Genomic DNA, 21,184 nt, shown 5'->3' with positions numbered 1-21,184 from the left:
AAAGTCGATTTAGCCAATTCAAGTAGTTTAGATGTATTCTCGCCTTACTTAAGATTTCCATTTTGTGCAAAGTTACTTATTTCTATTCTATTTATTATTGTATTTTATAATGTATTACGGTAATGTGTTGGTAAATAGACTGGTAAAAAGACAATCATAAAGCAAAACAGAGGTTTGCCAAGAGACACACACACTCACACCGAAGCTTTGCACTTCACTGGTTCAGTGTTTTGCCCAAGGACATTTCGACTTCGACGTGCAGACTAGAGGAGCCGGGCGACAACACGTCCTCCCTCTCAGCCTTTCTTGTCTTGTTAAGTTGGAAAGCAGTGTTATACTTAGTGCTTTTACTCGAGCGGATGATCTGAAAACATTGCAACACCTCTGGTATTTTTATGAGAACGTTTATTCCACGGACACCAGCACAGCTGAAGTTTATTGTTTCACCATGAAAGACAATTTAGTCTGATTTATTCGCAATCGATTCAACAGTTTTTGAGTCAATATCAAGTCATCATAGCCGCTCGCAGTTGGATTTAATTAGAGGGTTTACAGTCAGCGAGGGTGTAATGACTGTTGGGGATGAAATGAATATGCACACGTGCAGAGAGTAGGTGTGTGTACACCTGGCAAGAAAAACCAATGCAGGCTCCAACATCTTACCTCTGAGGGCCTCAGGTGTATCTTTATGGACCTGTCACTATAAATCATTCGCAATGCTTCGAACTGTGTGCATTTCCTTATAAATACCTGACATATCAGGCATTTCAAGTCGTGACTCATGATGGCTGTTTGTTTTTTTGATCTCCCTGAGCTTTCCCACAGCTTGCAGGTGCAAAAGACAGTCACAAATAAAGAGAGAAAGAGTGAGTCACATGCAGTTGCACAAACCTTATATAAAGATATATCAATCATTGGAAACAACTATATATGTACGTACGTATCTTAACCGTGACTGTAAATATCAGTATTTTAGTATCAAGGCATGTGAAGTACACCTGTATAACTACTTACCCTGACAAAGTTTTGATTGAGTTAAATTCGTGTGTGATATTAGTAAAGAAACACACAAATAAAACACCAACTCCCACGAAAATTGTTTAATTGACTCCTCATACATTATTTACACAATTTCAGAGGAACAGCAAGTGCCAGATGACAAAAATGAAGAGGACAGTTCCTAAACAAAATAAAAACAAAGAATATTTAAATAAAAAGGAAGAGTCACTAGTCTAAATCAAAAATGAATTCTCTAAATATGTTTAATGAATCAAGATGTATACAGGATAGGAAAGTGCTTCTCCCATAGAGATTGTGTTATTAAAATCACCTGCAAAACATCTCTGCTTCTTTCAACCTTTCTTTCTGATGATGACATTGCTGTCTTTGTTTTCCTCTCTGGATTATTTGAGAGGTGTTATAAGGCAGGACTGGTCAGCGCTGTGGTTGATGCTCTAGCATTATCTGGGAAGTGCACTTCAGGACCCAATAAGTCTACGATTTCCTTGGTTTACATTCTGGTTTGGATGCTGTGCTCCAATCGTTTGTGTCTACAAGGAATCTGACCGCTTGGGACTACATGTAGAGTGGACCACGATGCTCAAAACACAAGCAGTAATTGTTCAATTTTTAGGGATTTATTGTTGTTTCAGTCTCCTTATATTGAATAAATCCAGGTAGGGTTTCTGAATGTGCACGGCAGGACAGAGTGTTTTTGTTCATTCCTATTGCACTTATTGTGAACAAAGGGGGTGAGTACTGCATTAAAAGAAGGATTGAATTGTTTTGAAGGCATCAGTGGCTGTATCTGAATGCTTGTACTATTATTGAATGGGTATTTTGTGCATTATCACTCCATGTCGTTGTAGCAGGTGTGGCAAGAGATTTCAGACACACTATCCACTTGTTCAATGTGTCAATAGAGAAACTCAGTCTATCACAGATTACAGGATAAGAAGACATTGCAAACAGAGCTTTGATCCGACATTCAGCCCACAGTTTATACAGTTGGATTAATTGATACATGACATCACAGACTAGTAATATTTCTCAGCTTGAGGCTAGGCTGTTAGCAACAGTCTCTGTCCTGTATTGCAGCTATATAGTGCTCTACAAGTAACACACTTTACATGAACTGCAGCACTATGCGCTCTATAAACCTCAAAGTTTAAAGGGAGCAGAGCATGTAGAAAAATGCAAGGTAACAAAAAGACATTCAGAAGTTAATATTTTTTGTGCTACAGCAGCAAAAAAAAAAACAAAAAACAATTTGTTGGGCCTTTAAAATGCAGTAGTGCTGCTTCTGGGGCATTTCACAATAATTAGCACAAAATACCACGGCAAACAAATTGACGTAAGACTATCAATGTGTCAGCTCTGAGGCACCACTGCTAGATGTAACATTTCATATAAAAATCACAGATGAATGGAAATATGAATGATACAAAAACACTGTGACAGCGACTGGCTTGCACAAATAAAGAGACACACAATGAGGAGAGTTTCATCGCTGAAATTACCAGAGGCTGTTAAAACAGTTTGGAATGTATTATTGGTTAAAAAGGTTTTGGAAATAAAACAGCAAACTGGCCCACTGTGAACAGATATACAGCAGCTGTTACAATAATGTACAATTATGTATGTAACAGTTTCACAGACTTGAGCAGTTCAAGGTGAGGCCTTTTAACCACCAAAATGAATGAATTTATGAATTAATACATTCCTCATTTTTCTATCTAATATACTTTGAAACATTCACTCACTATTTTGCCTGTTTTCACTTTTATTTACTTCCCAGCTCTCTTGTGTCTGTAGATTGGCCAAGCCAGGCTGTGTCAGTGAAAGGCACTATAGAGGAGAAATTACTGCATCACAACTAGACTCTAGACACACACTACTATCAGAACAATGTTTAATACATTACTACATGACCTCTTTTGAATTTGTCCGGTGAACATCCATCCTTTGACATAAACAGGGTTGGACTAGACATCACTTCAGCTCACCTCAGTATATTTCAAGATACATATATATTTTTAAAATGATCAAAAGTGGGCAGAATACATTAAAATGCTTTGAATTTTTCAACCAATGTGCAATGAATAAACTCTTTGTTTGATTCAGATTTGTTGTGTTTGATTAAAGGTTTCACTCATTGAGTTTATTGAACTGACTGAGGAGAAGTGGTGGTCACCCAACAGGATTTAAAACTAAGCCCCTGCACCGATCAAAAAAGACATACGCAGAAATACAAACACTCACACACACTCACACAAAAACACACACATACAGTGACATCAGTGGCCCACTGAACACACCGAACACTGGACCTTTAACAGCATCCCCCAGAATCCTAGGATTACAATCCTACCAAAGATGACTGGTGAAGCCCCCTGTTATCCATCTATCCTGCATTTGTACTGCAGATATTGAAAAATAAAGATATGTTACATTTAAGTGACTGGTTGCCAGTGGATTTTCCAAATCATATGGGTGGCTCAAACAATGACAGAACACTTTTAAGAATTCAGAACAAAGTTAAACATCTACAACATCAATATTTTTCACTGGTTTATATTCACACTGGGTTACTAGAGCTGGAAAGCAGCCATACAAATAAAATAAAAAAGCTAGTTCTATAATTTAGCCATCTGATGGTCATAATTTGAGACTTAATTTACTCTTTAATGTCCACTCTTAAAAAACATTGTTGGATTTGGTTTAAAGTAGAAAGTTTGACCAATCATTTTAATAAATTCCTATGTCGTAACAATCATAAAACCCCTAAGGTTCACATATATTTACTTGCTTTTTCTATTCTAACTCATTTTTACCCACATATATGCACACACACAAGAATGAATACACTCACACACACAGACACACAGGCTCATACAGACCACCATACACACACAATCAAACAGACAGAAACACACACAGCCCTACTCTGGGGCCTCACAGTAATTTAGCTCTACAGCAGATAGAGCCTAACAGTGAGATTGCCACTTTGCTTGCCTGTAGTTGGTCCGGGCAGTCATGTGATCATTGCTGGTCTAGGAGGAGTTTAGCAGGTTGCTAAGGACTGCAAAAGGGAAACAAAATACATTGTAAAGGTCAGAGCATTTCAGGGTATCGCATTTGTTTGATCTGTGTGTATTCTTATCTTTGTGTGTGTTCACATGTGTGTCTCACCCTGGGGATCTGACTGAGCCTCTGCTGCATCGGCTTTGCGAGCAGCCTCCGGATCCGCTTCTAATCACAGACATAGACAAAGTCAGATACACGCAAAGAGGAAAAATTAAGCTGACAAGCCATCACATGCCAGTTTAGACGTTACGATCATTTATAAGCATGAAACCACCCAGGGGGGAGATTCTGAGAATGTTAAAGTTTCTCAGCTCGAATTGCTTGTTATTACACGGTGTAAAAACTCAAAACTGTTTTTTACTGAATAGTCAAGCTTTCTCATTTACTCAGTATCAGTGGAGCTGAAGCTCCTGGCCGTACATGATGATTTCATTGCCATGCATAATCCTTGCTCTGCTCCGCTGAGGCAGAATCATTCATACTCACAAATACTGGCCAAGTTGTTTTAAAAATGCGCAGATGAAAATGATAAATAATGTTTATCAAAATTTAGAACAAGACAACTATTAATATAAATATTCACAGTGTAATCCTTATTCTGAATCTGACTTTTGCCCCACATTGCTTAAGGTGATTGGCCTAATGTACATGTTGACTGTAAATGAAAACCTTGCTGAATTGGTAGTATTGGTGCGCAGGATGTGCGTATGTTGTCTGTAAGTAGTAAAACTTTCTAGGGATAAAGCTGAGTCTGCTGTCTCTCAAAGAAAGACTGCTGACCTCCAAAACGTGTGATATTCAGAACAAAACACTCACATACACCCCTGGATAAAGGAAAGTGTTATAAAAGATGCTGGTAGCTTGATTAAAGGCTGAGATTCTACTGTGATCATCAGCCATATGCAGTGCAGCATGTCACTAACGACAATGAAGTTGAGACATTTCCAAGCATGGACTTAAAGAAGTTGTACAGGCTCATGCTGAGACTTAAGCTTTTTGCTTGACTGAGCACCAGATGACAGCAGAAAAAAATTTGGCTTGCAGGTCATTGTTTAAGAAACTACGGCCTAAAGGGATTTCTTTTATGAGTGCCTCAGTCCAGTCAGATATCAAGCCTGATGTACAGCAGTTAGGCATCATGTTCTTTTGACATTTTGTTTAGTTATTGAGTCAGCAAGAAACTTACCCTGTCTGTTTTTGAAGCACAGTTTCTTCTTCTGATAGGTGATGTATCCAGCGACTGCGGCCACTAGAGCAGCACCAACTGTGCAGAGGATGGCTGCTAAAGATCCGGAGCCGGACTCTGTAGGACACAAACAGACAAAAAGTATGACCAACACTGGTGCATCAGAGCTGCAAATGTGTTGTCATTTGAGAAAAACCATTTGAAACCTCCTAGTTTGAGCGTAGTTTATAACACAGATGGGACTGCATTGTTTTGAATATCCGTCAGTGTAACACCCACTTGTGGAGATTGTAATGTTCAGTAACACCACTGGGTGCCATTTTGTAGGCGAAATAATGAATGGCAGCTCAGAACCATGCCTCAATGACAAAGTGTGTGTGTGTGTGTGAGAGAGGTGTTATAAGGTGTGAGATCATCTTGTTCCAGCATTTTCTGATTCTATTTCACCGGCCTACACTATAATTAAGACCCCAAAAAGCATTTATAGTGACAGCAGAAATCTGTGTAACCCGGTTACAACATCACTGACATGAATAGTTTTCATGCTGTGTCACAGCATTCAGAAAATACCTCTCTCAGTCTATTAAAGGCATGAAATACATGTATATAATCTACAATGCCACAATGATCATGAAAATGATGATTGATTAAATGATTAAATCCTAGTGTGAGTGCATTAAAATAATAATAATCATTTATTTAAAAAAAAATTAAGCATTATCAGGAAATTAGAGTAAACATATATACAAAACCAGACAGAATGGAATGTAAATTCTAAAATTGTCCTATATTACTGTTTGCCCCTCACTGCTGTCATTAATATCTCTTATTAAATTTAGCTCTTTATTGTCCCTGCAGTGGCTTCAGTTAACACAGAGTGATAAAGGCAGGATACGCTGAAGTGACAACTGATGAGAAGAACATGGATGACAGCAGGGTTGTTGGCGTGTAACGGATGAGTCAAAAACGTATGCACACAAGAAAGACCGAACGAAAAGCAAATCCATGGATAAACAAAGTTAAAAGCAAAGAAAAACAAGGAAGTGGAATGAGTCAGAGAACTCACAAGATAAATTACAAAAAGGGAATGAGTCATGAAATTAAATCAAATGCAATGGAAGAATGTATTGAGTCAGGGAAAAGAAGTAAAAGTGGGTACAGACGCCGACATGCATGAACATGAACACACAGCATGGACACACCAGTTTGTCTGGTGTAAAAATGTGATGTGAAAATGTATGGGAACAGTATGTGGTCAGCAGCCACAACCCCTATCACCTGTCTGCATGCTCCATGGCTGAGGTCAGAGGCCAGAGACAAATCTGGTAGTTACACCTGAGCTTGTCAATATATCAAGATTTGTCACTTTACTGTGTTATACTCTAACTGTGTCATGAGATACAATTAATTAGATAGCGGGATTTCTTTGGAATGGTTTTTGGCAGCCAAAAGATACATTTTCAGTTTGAGTTTGTAAATATAATAACCAATACAAAATTTACAACTGATAAAAGATATTAAGGTTATTAAAAAGGTTATTTGATTTAAGTCGGCCACTTAACAATCCCCATTTGCGTCTTTTGCCTGTCATTTCTAAAATTATGCAAATGAACTCGTTAAAATTCAAAGGAAAGTTCAACTGTTAAAAAAGCTTGGAAAAAATGTCATGCAGCAGCTGCAGCAACAACGCCTCTGCCTAGGGCTCTTTGCATGACAATAGGGGGTTGCTTATGCTGCAGGTGTGTTTGTGGGAGTTCATAGGTGGGTGGGTTAATGTGTTCAAAACAAAAAAGAGAGGAAGGATAACTCACCTTGGCCATCAGGGCTGTCTGTGGGTTAGAACAAAGGACAGACAAATACAGTTAGCGTCATGACATGGCACAAACTGGTTTAACTGTCACGTATTACTGTACATCTTTGGAATGACCATGGCGAAGACAGGAGATGTGAGCAACATGAGAGTTACATGCTAAACTGTGAAACCCTTTCTTTAAGCAGGCTCAAACATGCACCTGTCACTCTTCAGTTCCAGTCTGAGAATCAGGAACAGAAGTTACCACGACTGAGGCACTTCCAACTAATATAGCGTGACTTGAGAATTCATAGTGAGTCTTGTATCCTGTTTTTACTGTCAGAGGCGGTACCATAATGCTGCTGTGGCTGCACAGCTACTGCTGTATCTGAATGGGATTTGGACTGATTATTTTTGTTGTTATATTATGCGTATATTGACCATGAAGAGAAAAAAAAAAAAGCCTTACCATCTCCTGTGGCGCCAGAAATATGTGCTAGAAAGAGAACGAAAGGGAGACAAGCGATTAGAGGAAGATGGAGAGAAAAGGCATTTTCAGTTTAGTTTAGTGTTTTAATGATCCGATTAAAGCACTGTGACAGAGAGATGGCAGAGAAGAAGAGCAGGATTATTCTCTTTGAGGTAGTTTATACCTCGGAGGCCTTTACAAGTCTGGAGTTTCTCTTTTGCACATACACACACACACATAGTTGTATTTCTATGTTCGTGAGAACCCTAAGGGACATACTGCGTTCCCCTTACCCTAACCATAACCACCACAACTAAACCCTCAAGCAGCCCTTTGAAGTTGTGAGGACAGGCCAAAATGTCCTCACTTCCCAAAAATAACCTCATTGAGTTAGTTAAAACACACACAGCTCTGCATGAAATGCCCCTTCTGTACACTGGGAGATGCTTTCAAATTATCAGAGAGATAACATATCTACAGGAGACACACAGACTCTGTCTCTTTCTCTCTCTCTCTGATCTTTGATTCGGTCCATGTGCAAACAACCATGTTATCTCCTTCTGTGCTGCCTGTCTGTAAACGCCTGTGTCACCATGGCTGCCCCCTACCTGCTTCAACTTGACAAAGCCGCTAATAACAGAGCACTAAAGAAGAGCGCTTTTCACTAGATTATAATGATTATACCAACCTAGATGAATTGGCTTTCAGACGCGAAATAAAGGGCGAGCGCTGAGAGAAAATCAGCGTTGATGCGTTGCTGTCAAACTGCTTTGTGGCTAGCGATTAAACTGTCTCAACCCGGGAGGTAAAACAAGTCAATTCAGTCTCTTGTCGTGGGAACAAGGATCAATAAATTCGAGGGGCATTCTGGCAGTACAGACATCCACCAGATGAATGTCTACAAGCACAGTTTATGAGGCACTGTCTTGAATTGGCCTTGAGCCATTTGGTACAAAGTGTAACTTTGTAAGTTTTGATTCGAGACTACAGCCAGTACACTGGCCACTTAAAGATGGCTGCCTCATGATTTCATGTCATTGGTCATAAGCCAATGTTAAGTATGCAAGACGTTATGTAACAAGTCTTGAGGCCAGTTACAACAGAACGTGCCTTTGTCGTATGAGGTGGAAAATGCTGAAGGGTGAGATTTGCATATTTTAGCTCAATGCACAAATATCTATAATAATTGAATCAGTTGCTGTAAGGGAGTAAAACTTTAAACCTCTCCAAAATTTAACGATTTTACAATTTTAGAGTGATAAAAAAGGAATCCACAAGACTGTGCTACCTAAGAAAGATAGTATCAGTGTCTATTTGCATTGCTAACTGTGCAGCCAAAACTTCTTGTGTAATTCCATATTTCCCTTTGGAAATTGTAGGTTATTGGTTAGGATGATAAAATCAACTGTAATTATTAAAAGTAGTTACTAACGCCCAGTGCGGCTCTGTCCTGGGTTGTCCACTGCGATCCCTTCTGCCCTCTTCTGAGCATCGTCCAAGTTAACCTCTTTATCTGAAAAAATAATTAAACATCATTAGTGACAGAAATTCAATATCAGATCCTGTCGGGAAATTCTCTTTTCACTGTCCCGCCCAAGAGGGATATCTTCCAGATGTTCACCACAAACATGTCGTCTCTCTAACGTCTCTTTAACACTCTACAGTGAACCGTTCCATGTGAAACTATTTAATGATAATATCAATCACTGTGTGGACACTCCCCAGTTCAGTCGCTCATGGCCCCTAGTGAATGCCCTGCAGAGGTGTCCTCAATAAGGACTCTGTAACACTACCTGCTCCAACTGTCTTGTGAACTTGCGTTGACTTTAAATTTAAGGGATATTATCTGTCAGGAACAATACATTACCTTTACGCTTTATTCATTAGGGGAAAACCCAAGTGACTAATACAACCTGTGTGACTCAGTGTACCAAACTTTTTTTAGGCTGGGCAGGGTGAGGGAGAATCAGTGAATTATTTTATGGCTGATAGAACCTCAGAGGCACAATTATCCAGTGACCTATTCTTTCACCTCACAAGAATCCTGACACTAAATCATTGTGAGTAAGTATCATGCTCTCATGGCAAAGCACCAATTGTCACGGATGAGTACATGAGTGTTCACAAATGAAACCATATTTTGAGCCAAGTTTTACCCCAATACTCTCATTCTTCTCTGTTTATTTCCATCAGGTGAGACAGACTTCTCTTCCATTAACCTCACCACCTTCTCCTCTCACCTCGCTATATCTCTTTCCTATTGTTTTTTACATTTTGCCTGTGCTCCCCCCCTTACCTCTCCTCTGTTCTCCCCTCTCAATTCTGTATCTCCATTTCAATTTCTCAACTCTGTTCCATATGTTACCACCACGAGACAACGTTCCCCTGCCAGTTATCACATGGAAGAAACCTTCGATTGCTGAAATGCTCACTGGCAACCCACTTTCTTAGTTGTTTACACTGCCAAGAGAGAAGCCAAATGTAAAATTACTATTGCTGGGTGACCAAATGGAGGATCTCCTGCTATGAAGCTATGAAGTAAAGACAAGCAACACAACGTGGGAAAGGAAATGCTGACATTAGATAAAGCGTAATGGACAAAACCAAGAATTTTAGTGAAAGTAAACAACAGGATGATTGTGAATTGTGATTTTTGATTGATGAGCACATCTGTTTTCCATTAATTGGTTCAGAAAATAGGGAGTTGCAGCAAAATAATACATGATATCTCATGAAAGCAGAACATGTACATTTTGAATCACTTATGCCAACAATAATTTCATGGATATTCCGAGGTCAGATTATGGCACATTGGAGATCTTGTATGTTTCGAAATACTGTAGTTGGGTTCAAAGGGAAATACACAACAAAAGTAGTCTGTTTAGCGATTTTCAAGCTATGTCTGTTTTTAAAGTGCTGCTATGTAGGATTTTAACTTTTCCTTCTTTGTTGATTTTACTGTGGTGACTGAAATAAACCAGTTTAAATCAGTTGTCCTGAGGTGCTCTTGTATGATCAAAACAGCTTCTGAGTCATTCCTCTGAGCAATAATTAGTGGTGTGGGTTAGTGATTTGTTTAGCTGGAGTGAGACTTGGCTCTATAAATGTTGATGTTTATATATGATGGCTAAGTGATTTAGTTCAAACGACAGAAGAATGAAATGAAAAGAATCTTCTCACCTGCCTCAACCTAACCCTAACACACACATACACACACATATATACATCACCACTTTATCATAAGTTAGACGGAGCAAAAGAGCAGAATAGAAGTAGAAGTACTAGTCAGTACAGTTTTTCCATGTAAAGGAAAGAATACACATGTTTTCCTGCAATTATTCCATATGTTTGTATACTTTTTACCATGGACATACATTACACACTTAGAAATTACACACTCTGCCCAAAATGCCTTAGCATGTCATAGTAGTGTCTGTAAAGGCAGGGTCTGTAACATACATTTTGAAAGTATCCAACCAAAAATATACCATCTCCTCACTTCAGGTCTCCCTCCAAAGCCACACATGAGCGCACGTTGTCTGACTGCTGCTAGAGAGCAAGTCAATGCTAGTGATGAGAAGACTTGCTCCTGCAACATCAACAACAGCAACAACAACAACAACAATGCAGCTCTGCAGCAGGGCCTCTAGTTCGTTCTGTACAGTCACTTACAGGTAATCTCTCTCAGGTTATTCAGTCTGACAAGTAGACAACTCTCTTAAATACCACAGTCACAAAACTGAAACAGCCATCACTGAACTCACTGCTTACACAGAGGATGCGTCAAACGATTTGATTCATTGATTGCTGTCGGGCTGTTATGGCAACAGCAACAAACATCACAAAAAAATGCTTCTAAAATAACTAACATACCCAGCCTTTAAGACAAAAATGTATGGAAATTCTTGAAATTCTTCCATGGACGACACATGTATCAGTGGTGCTGGGGCACTTTTTGGCTTTCTCTCCATGAGTGCATGTACGAGAATGTGCAAAGTGTGCCTTTGAACATCAGTATTCTTACCTGCAGGGATAGCAGCATTCACATTTATCCTGACCTCTGGCACTATTTCTTTTGGAATTACTTGATCTGTTGGTTTTATATCGGTAGCTGGATCAGTTGGTTCTTCCTTATTATCTGCTGCAGCTAGATCCGTTGCTGCTCCAGCCATGTCTCCATCCTATATGAAAATGTATTACATAGCATACAAACATGTAGAAAGGACATGGAGGACAGGAGGATAACTTTTCATTAGCATAGCAGCTCCTGAATAAGATCTGCGTCATATACAGCATGTCAGCAATTATATATACTGTAATTGCGACGTGGAAGTTGTCCTACAACTTAACCATATACTGTATGTCAGAGTTGGTTTCGAATAAAACTGCTACTGACCTCCTCCTCAGCAGGTGCTGCACCAGCGGTTAAGGTAGTTTCCTCCTCTCCGTTAGCTGTTGGTTGCTCATCCTTTGGATCCTCAGCCTCTGGATTAGCTGTAGGAACTGAAAAGTAAAACAAGGAGGAAGGCACTTATTAGATCACTGATGTCCCCTTTATCATCCATTTACTCTAAGTGTTATGGCATTTACTGCAAGCAAAACCAGAGGCTGAGAATGTTTTTTCGTAATACATTTGAACACTGACAAGATGAATGGATAGAGTAGGTACCCTTGCGAGGGGAAATTCAAGGAACAAATGCAGAACTCGGAGGGATTTATTTATAAAACTGTGTTTTGTAGTATGAGGCCTCTGGTTTGAGATTGGTCTCACGTTCAATTAATAGAACGTACTGACTGATTAGATTTGTTCTTAATACTACAATCACTGCTGCTTCTCGGTATATAATAAAATCACCCCCGTTGGTATGGGAGTGTAGCATTAAAGTAGAGGAAAAGCAGTGCATACCATGGCAAAAACAAGAATCTGTGCATAACTCTTGTGAGCTTCTATGATATTTTTATTCATTGTTTCTGTGCTAAGAGGGAAGATCTGATTGATTGAAAACACTGCACAGCAACAGCGAAAATTATTTTGGGAGCAAAAAACAGTGAGTGGATTCTACTTTTCGCCCATGTAGGATTAATATAAAATAAGAAATTTACTTTAATGTATTGTTTCTTGTATAGTAGCGTGTCAGAAGTATTGAAACAATTAAACAATTATTCCAATTTGACATTTCCAATGTGCATATTTGTACAGTTATTTGATTTTAATCACCTTCTGTTGGTGCAGCAGGAGTCGCTGGTTCAGCATCCCCAGCTGCGGGAGTCACTGCTTCTTCGTCCTCGACAGCAATAGCTGTTGCTTCTTCGTCCTCGACAGCAATAGCTGTTGCTTCTGCGTCCACGACAGCAATAGCTGTTGCTTCTGCGTCCACGACAGCAATAGCTGTTGCTTCTGGGTCCACGACAGCAATAGCTGTTGCTTCTGCGTCCTCGTCAGCAGGAGCTACTGCTTCTGTGTCCTCATCAGCAGGAGCTTCTGCTTCTGTGTCCTCGTCAGCAGGAACTTCTGCTTCTGTGTCCTCGTCAGCAGGAGCTACTGCTTCAGTGTCCTCGTCAGCAGGAGCTACTGCTTCTGTGTCCTCTTCAGCAAGAGCTACTGCTTCTGTGTCCTCAGCTTCAGGCTCAGTGGTGGGCTGAGGATCACTCCCCTGTATTCAGCACAAGAAATACATCTTTTGAAATTACGATCAGGTAACTATACTTGAAGAAAAAATACTCTGTAAACATCCATAACCACTGAAGGTAGCTATGGAGGTAACTATGGAAACCTCCAACCTCAGGAGGATCACTTTAGCGTATATGTTAGCAGTTAACTATCTGTTTCTTGTATCCAGCACACTGGAGCTTTGCTGAAATCCAAAGACATAATTCAGTTAGAAAAGGACAGAGACACTGAGCTGTCATTACGTTTCAAGCCAATAAACTCATGCTAATTGTTTCCTTACCCAATGATCAGCTAACATGATGCTCAGGTTTGTCAGCCATTTGATATGTCTCAGCTTATCAAATAACTGCCTGAGGATTTAGAAGTAGATTGTTTCCAGACCTCAGTGAGTTTGATAAAGATGAGGGTCGCACAAAGATACTGTTACCCTGTAAGTGCCAGGGTTTATAGTATGCATTTATAGTTTCATGAACTGTTGTTGTTAATAGTAAGGCCTTAAGACAAGAAAGTCTGCAATGTCACAGTGACCAAGACAGTTTTAAACTGTGTTCACCTTTACAATGTTCATCCATACATTATTTCAAATATGTCACTTTTTTTGGTATGTTTTTTAAAATTATACTTTATTTTCATACAGCAAAGTGGTCGTTTTAAGATTTCACAGGAGACCTAATATCTCCATTCTTCACCTTAGCTCTAAGTTGAGTTACCTCGTCAGCGTCAAGATTTTCAATGACCTCTACTGCTACGTCTGCTTCAGGGGCCGGGGTCAGGGGAGCTGCTTCCTCATCTGGTCCTACCTCATCTACACGGAGATGTGTGAAGAAACAAAGTAATAGAACAATGAAAAAGGAGCACATATTCTGTGAACCGGTGGGACATATCAATTTCAAAAAATGGGGGGGGGAATATACGGCTGTTTGGCTTTAATACGTATCACACAACAGACAGAAGTTCAACCACCATTTTCTTTTTGAAAGAAGAAAGGAGGCAGACATGGTAACCCAAAACCCATCTCAGTTTCCAAGGTAGTTTCTCCTTCCTTTGAAATCAGGCAACTTTGTGACAATAAAACATCCCTAAAATTGACAACAAGGACCATTATTGTTTGTCACAGATAAGTGGAAATTTCAAAAGTCTAAGCTAAAATCAAACCAATAGAACAGATGAGTGATTAGTGTAACCACTGGTAATTAAAAAACTGCATGCCTCAATCCATCTGTGATCATTTAAAAATCATTAAAATCATCTGTCTGAATGGTCGTTGAGATGTTGTGGACTCAACACATTCTCTAACATGACTATTACCCTCGACACACACACACACACACACTGAAAGCCACACCCTGGTCTGATTGGTGCCTGATGTTAACGCTCCAGCCACAATTGTTTGACAGACACAGATCACATCTGACCTGCCTCAACATCATATAAGCTCTCAACCTCAGCACTGGCATTGCAACTATGTACTAATGAGAAAATACAGAGAGCATGACTTTGTCATTCTGTGTGTGAGCGTGGTGTTTGTGTGTGTTTGAGCCAGTGCTGTGAGATTCCCCTGATGCATGTGAGAAGCTGAAACAGCAAACTGTGCTCTGACTTGATCCCTCTTTGCTCTGCTGATTTCAGCAGCACCCTGATGCTGGTTCATCAGGGCAGCACCTTCATCCAAAGTTCTAACCATTAGCTAAGAGGTATGAGTGATGATGAGCTTCCTGCTGGCAGGTGCTAAAACACGACAAGAAACTAGAGATTGAAAATTAAAAATAACAGAATGCAATTCAGTATCATAACTCTCTTCTTTACCACACTCACAGAAAATAATTCTTTGCCAAGAGATCCAATGAAGGATTGCTCTGCTTTCCAAGTGAGATTGTATCAGAGTCAGCGAAGCCTTGAGGGAGAGCGGCACATATCTGAAGTATTTCCATCACACCGTAAATTCTCTGGAGGCGTGCAGCACTGGTGACACCCTGGCTTCCTTCACACTCACACACTAACACAAATTCATACACTAGAAAAGAAAAATCCATACAAAAACAAGTAAATGCACACAAGCGTGGCTGAACACAGAATTGATGGTTAGTGACAGCGATAAAAAGAAGTGCTCTATGCTTCTCTCAATCAAACAAATCCATCATGTAAGATTAACAATAAACTGTGCACTGAGTTGTTTGTTAAGATTCAAACGGCGTGCAGAGCTTAATAAACAGGACTGCGTGTGTGAGTATGTGTTTGTGCAGGTGTGGTGTGTGTGTGTGGGTGTTTCTGTAACACTATTGTCATGACCTCCTTGGAAATTGCTGTCTTTGTCAAAGGCGAACTGTGGCACGTCACCTGGGTGAACATAGTTTAGATGTCAGTTGATATTTCTAGCAGTGTTCAGAAGGCCTCTGATAAACCATAAAAAAAAATCTGACAAACAGCGCAACAGAACCTGTTCTGCAAGATTTTATTGTTAATTAGTCTAACCAGGATCTCTAGTGGTGTGTGTGTGTGTGTGTATGAGTGCTGCCAGTATGTATGTTTTTATTTATATTTATGTTTTCACTTCCAGTAAATGTGGAAATGAGTGTGCGTGTGAGACATAGCGACTACCCCCCCATACAAACTGCCTCTCTCTTTCTCTTGCCACTCCATAGAACATTCTGTTCCCATCTATCAGTTTGCCACTTCCTCCTCTAACTACCTCCGCTACAAACACACTCCAATACATCCCCCCACCCACATGCACACACATGCACACGCACACTCGCGCAAACTAATAAAATCACCTTCTCCACCCCTTTCAGTCCAAACATGCAAACAACCACATGTTCACACACATGTCAAGTCCATGCGCACAGGCAAGTTTGCTCTCACACTTTGAGTGAGCGGTGTCCTGTTTTGTGTTAGTGCAGCAGTGAAACAAATTGTTGCACATCCAAACCTCCTCCCTTCTTTTCTTTTTGTCTTTAAGTCTGTCTCCCCTCTTTCCTCTCTCTGTCTCTCTCCCACACTCTTTACTCTCTTTGTTTCTCTGCCACTGCTTTCCCTTGAGGCTGGTGAGTCATCTGTGTGTCTCTGACATGGCTGCACACTATGGTATGGGACTGTACAGCATGTGCAGTGTTAAAGTGCAAAAAGGTCCCCAGAGGAAAAATCTTAAGTTAAACCAGTTTATACATGTGGGAAAAAATCACTCCGTCAGTTACATTGTGTTCTTTTGAGAGCAAGTCAAGTGGCTTGATAGATTGACAAAAATACTCCCTGGCACTTTATTAGATACGCCTATCCCATCTCTAAGCTTTTAATGTCCAGTTCTTGTTAAAACTTTCTGAGAGGTGTCAGTTCAACTACATGTTTATCATCGAAAGTCGTATTTAGTGGCAGTGCTTGTGCTGGCCTGCATTATATCTAAATGTGTTTCTGATATTCTTTCCCCTCATATTTGTAAATGGGCTGGGAAAAACATTAGAAACACATTTGAGTTTAATGGGGTCCAGTTCAACACCACTGCAAACTACAACCTCAATGTTAACGTAGAATTAACTAAGACCCCTCTGACAGTGTCATTGTGTTTGTGAAGGTACAATTTATGGCAGAGATGGCAATTGGATTGCATTAAATGCTATAGCTGTGTTTAATTAAGTGGCCACTGAGTGCAGATATTTTTCCACGTTTAATGGCTGTTGAATCATCTGATGGAAGGAACAGTTTGAGACTGGACCTTCCTCTAGACAAACATATAGCCAACACAGAAAAGCTATTATTTCATTACAAAAGTTCAAATTAGATTTAGATAAGACGGAGTTAGAGTTAGATAAGATAAGAAGATTTAACATCACTCTCGTGAAAATGAAAGTAAAGCCAGGAGCTGGTTAGCTTAGCTCCAAGGCTGAAAACATGTGGCCCGGCTGTGACCAAAGGTAAGAAAATATGCCTTCCAGCACCTCTAAGGATCAGTAATTAAGATATAAGATTTTGTTCCGGGGTTGGGTTTGTGTGCCGCATTAGTTCTTTGCCAGGCACAGTAACCTCCTGTTGACTTGCCATCACTGTGAGTTACTGGTCCTAACAGTCCAGCACATAACCCACCAGAAAAACCATGTCTATGACATAACAGACAAACATATTCTAAAACCAAAAATTGTACTTATCAAGCTAAAAGCCACATGGTGAGATGTAACTTGAAGTGTCGAGTGGCTGGTAACGAACAGAAGATGTCTTGATAGTGTAACATGATACGTGTCTATGCCAAAAAGCAAGGTGCGAAGAACGCCGCTCTCGCCCCACTACTTGTACTGCGGATAGCGAGAGTGTCACTTTATTCTGTAATGGGAAAATGTTATGAACAATTAACATTTTGTGTTAAACACACTGTCATCAGGTTACATCGCGTTGGTGAGCCACCATGACAACAGCAAATACAGCATCAAGACTGCACTTAACGTGTTATTTAAATCGCGTGTCACAATCTTCATGGGAGTTTTCGGGCAATAATGGTGCTTGATGTAGATGTCACTGATATGATATCCAGAGGGTGACATATGATAGAACTGTTTGCCTGAGCATCTGATACCACCTCTCGGTAAGACTTATAAAAAATTGAAATTCTTTTCATGTCCATCATATTCACCTGTTCTGTTGGAAGTTTTCAAAAGAACAAAGAAGTAAATCCACTGCACTTTTAGTTATGCAACACACAGCACTGCATTTCTGACATAAATTGGACTCATGTTATCAATGCCAAACTTCACTTTCTGGCACTTTTGGTTCCTGTTGGCAGATTGTGTGAGATTGCCTGTTGTGTGGTGTTGAATGAGTAATAATGCGTGTACATGTGTGCGTGTGCAACTGACAACCAAGCCCTTCCCCGTAACAGTACACCAGAAACTGTTTGTGTGTGTGCGTGCGTGTGTGTGTGTGTGCGTGCGTATGTGTGTGTGTGTGTGTGTGTGTGTGTGTGTCAGGTGATACAACAACACCTCCACAACACATTGTTCTGTCAGGAATGGTTCTATTGTGTGTTTGTAGGACAGAAAGTGCTGTGTTTACCCCAATCATGCACACCTTAAAACTGCCCCCATGGGAGCAGAGAGAGGGAGTGTGAGTGTGTGCGTGAGTGTGCGTTTCACTAATCCACCAAAAGAGTGATTTATAGTTGAAGTAGTTGAAGGTGTAAACACGGACAAGTCTACGCACACACACTGTACATACACACCTGGCACACATCACACAGCTTTGTTTGCTTTCATCTACCTCTGAGACACACAAGAAACTGAAAACTGACTGACTCCCATTAATGAAGCACTCCCATACTCCCACATGTCCTGTACATTAAAGTTAGAGTCCACACCCACCCACACAATCTCCTGGGGGAGAAGAAGGTGCTGAAACTAGTTGTGTTGTTGGGTGTTGTCTACAGCTGGAGCTGGATCTAGTTACCGAGACACTCCCTGTCCTTCACTTCTATATCTTACACACACCGTACATGATGTGCGCATGACCTCATACCCCATCTTTTTCAGTGTAACTGTGGACTGGTGTACACACTTGCATGCGAGTGAGCCAAGACACTCTTGGAGCTTTCTTGCGCCACAGGTCACCAGCATCCATTGGGCTTGCAGCGGGGTTACAGTTCATGTGTGCGTGAGAAAGAGAGAGAAAACGGTGTGAAAGAGTGTGTTGGTGTGTGTGCTGAAAGAGAAAGGAGTGGTTCCTCTCTGGTGGTTTGTCTGCTAATAAAAAGTGAACCGGTAGAGTGAGATTACCCCAGATCCCATCCTGGCTCTCTAACGTTCAACTGAAATTTTGTTTGCATAATGATGATGAAGCTGACTGTCTCACACTCTCTCTCTCTCTCTCTCTCACTATTTCCTTCCTTGTATATCTCTCTGTGTTCCCTCCCAATCGGCTGCAACATTTCTCTTTTATCTTCGTCCAACTTCTCCCCTACTTTCCCCCTATTTTTTCCTCAATGCCTCCTTTCTCTCTCTGAGTTTTATAGCATGTTTGAGCAATCTGAAATCTTTGCATGCGCCGCAGGGAAGGGAAGGGGCCCATGAGCCAGCTGAAGAAGAAGGAAGAGAAAGAGGAGAGAGCAAATAATGACAGATGAGCATACAAAGAAGAAAAAAAGAAGATAGGAGATTTACAAGGCGACAGTGATCAAACAGACGTATAAACGCAGGAGGAAAGTGGGATGAAGGAGGGGAATACTTATACAAGGACAATGGGCCCACCACACCCAGTGGGCCAAAACTCATGTCCAAAAAGATACAGCCACATTACATGACACACCTATTTCGCTGACAATTATCTGGGCTGCTGAGCCGTGCGTAATCACAGCACAGATGAAGAGCGCAGATCTGTTTTTATATATTCAGCGAGAACAGGTTAAAAGAAGCAGACTACAGCTAAAGGTGAATTACATTGACATGCCGACAGGAAGGCAGACAGGCTGGCAAAAGAGACTGGCAACTGCACTCGCACAGACGCACAGACCCAGACAAGTATGGATGAGTAATGAGGCAGGCTGACAGAGGAAGAGGAGAGAAAAGACAGATGGAGAGAAAGAGAGGTGAGAGACAGAAGGGTATGAATGAGGGGGGAGAAGAGACAGTGAGGTGAAGATAGATAGATAGATAGATAGATAGATAGATAGATAGATAGATAGATAGATAGATAGATAGATAGATAGATCACATGCATGCAAAGCTGAGGACTGGGCTGAATTACTGAATTAATTGGAAAATAATCATTACCTTGTGCCTTGGCACTCGCAGCCAGCAGGCTTCCTAATAGCAGAATCCACAGGTATGACATCATGGGAACACGGTGTTCTGGCTGCGACTGAACCGGGGCTCAGGCTCCCTTTCCTCGGCCTTCAGACAGGACAATTAACCGGCTCGGGGGGGTTCAGGTGGCTCGGGAGGGCGTGTGCGTCGGTGTGCCGGTGCGTTCTTGCGCGTCGGATCAAACCCGTGGCGTCTCCAAGGTGCTCAGATGCTCGGCTCAGTGCGCGCCGCCGCGGATCTGTCGATCTTTTGTCTGGATTGGAAGAGAGAAGGTCCAGTTTTTATTAAGGTGGGCGGGTCTCTTCTCCCAAATACAGGCAGGCGAGCGGGCGGGCGGGCTGGCTGGCTGGCTGGCAGACAGCAAGGGACGTGTCGGCTAGGGCGCTGTGTGGCAGGATCTACCTACTTGTCTCACCAATCAGTGGAGTTTGTGCCTTCACTATTCCGATTCTCACTCTTAATAACAATTTGGCTCGATGCTCGTCTCCGTCAAGCCCGTTCAGCGCGCTCAATTATCCAGAATCTCCTCATGAAACATTCATTCATTCATTCATTCATTCAATCCACCCTCCTTTGAGCAACAGCTGTCCGCTCACATCGAGATAAAACAATAGAAAACGCGTGTCCACGTTTTTTGCGAGGCTGTGACATTAATTTGCCCTTGGCTGTAATTGAGTCCCTTTCATTTTAATAGGGGGTCCAATAACGACGAGGTCCATCCATCACGTGAAGATGTCCTACGGATTTAACTGTTTTTAAATCTCTCCCATCAGCATGCCCAGGTCTATAAAACATTTCCATATAAAATTATACATTCGCTATGATTTAGGTATAACGCTTAACAGCCCAATAAGCCTGTGATTTACGTGGATTTATTAAAATATCAGGTTTATGAAGAGTAGGATGAATTACTGGATTTGGAAAATGTGAGACTTTTTTTAGGCCTGTTTCTAATGGGGAATTAATGTTAGGTTTCCATTTGAGAAAACCACATATGACCTCATGCAAACCAACCAGTAGGTGGATCAGAAAAGAGAGCTTTTTTTTCCTGCCCTCAGACTCTCCTGTTTCTGACCACTTTGTTAAGCAGCTTTTGTGCCAATTTGAAACGTTTCGCTGGTATTAATCGACAGGTGGCGCCCTTCATTCACAACTTCCCCGTTTTCCCCTTCGTCTCAAAACACATTAAATGTTCATAGTT

General features: G+C 40.9%; 1 protein-coding gene across 1 annotated transcript; it reads right to left on the bottom strand.

Annotated features, from left to right (window-relative positions):
- Nucleotides 1–1,085: 1,085 nt before the first annotated feature.
- LOC139208728 (serine-aspartate repeat-containing protein I) lies at nt 1,086–20,221 on the bottom strand. Its single transcript, XM_070838458.1, has 11 exons — nt 19,951–20,221; nt 13,915–14,009; nt 12,752–13,187; nt 11,930–12,036; nt 11,558–11,714; nt 8,966–9,046; nt 7,534–7,560; nt 7,084–7,101; nt 5,273–5,389; nt 4,192–4,251; nt 1,086–4,081 (listed from the first exon to the last, which is right to left on the bottom strand). Exons 1-11 carry the CDS (start codon nt 20,012–20,014, stop codon nt 4,053–4,055), a joined length of 1,191 nt encoding a protein of 396 aa, XP_070694559.1. The 5' UTR covers nt 20,015–20,221; the 3' UTR covers nt 1,086–4,052.
- Nucleotides 20,222–21,184: the final 963 nt, after the last annotated feature.

This window comes from Pempheris klunzingeri, chromosome 10 (assembly GCF_042242105.1).
Source record: "Pempheris klunzingeri isolate RE-2024b chromosome 10, fPemKlu1.hap1, whole genome shotgun sequence".
In the NCBI taxonomy this organism is placed as follows: domain Eukaryota; kingdom Metazoa; phylum Chordata; class Actinopteri; order Acropomatiformes; family Pempheridae; genus Pempheris; species Pempheris klunzingeri.
The sequence above is the reverse complement of the archived record's forward strand: the minus strand, read 5'-3'. Positions and strand labels throughout refer to the sequence as shown.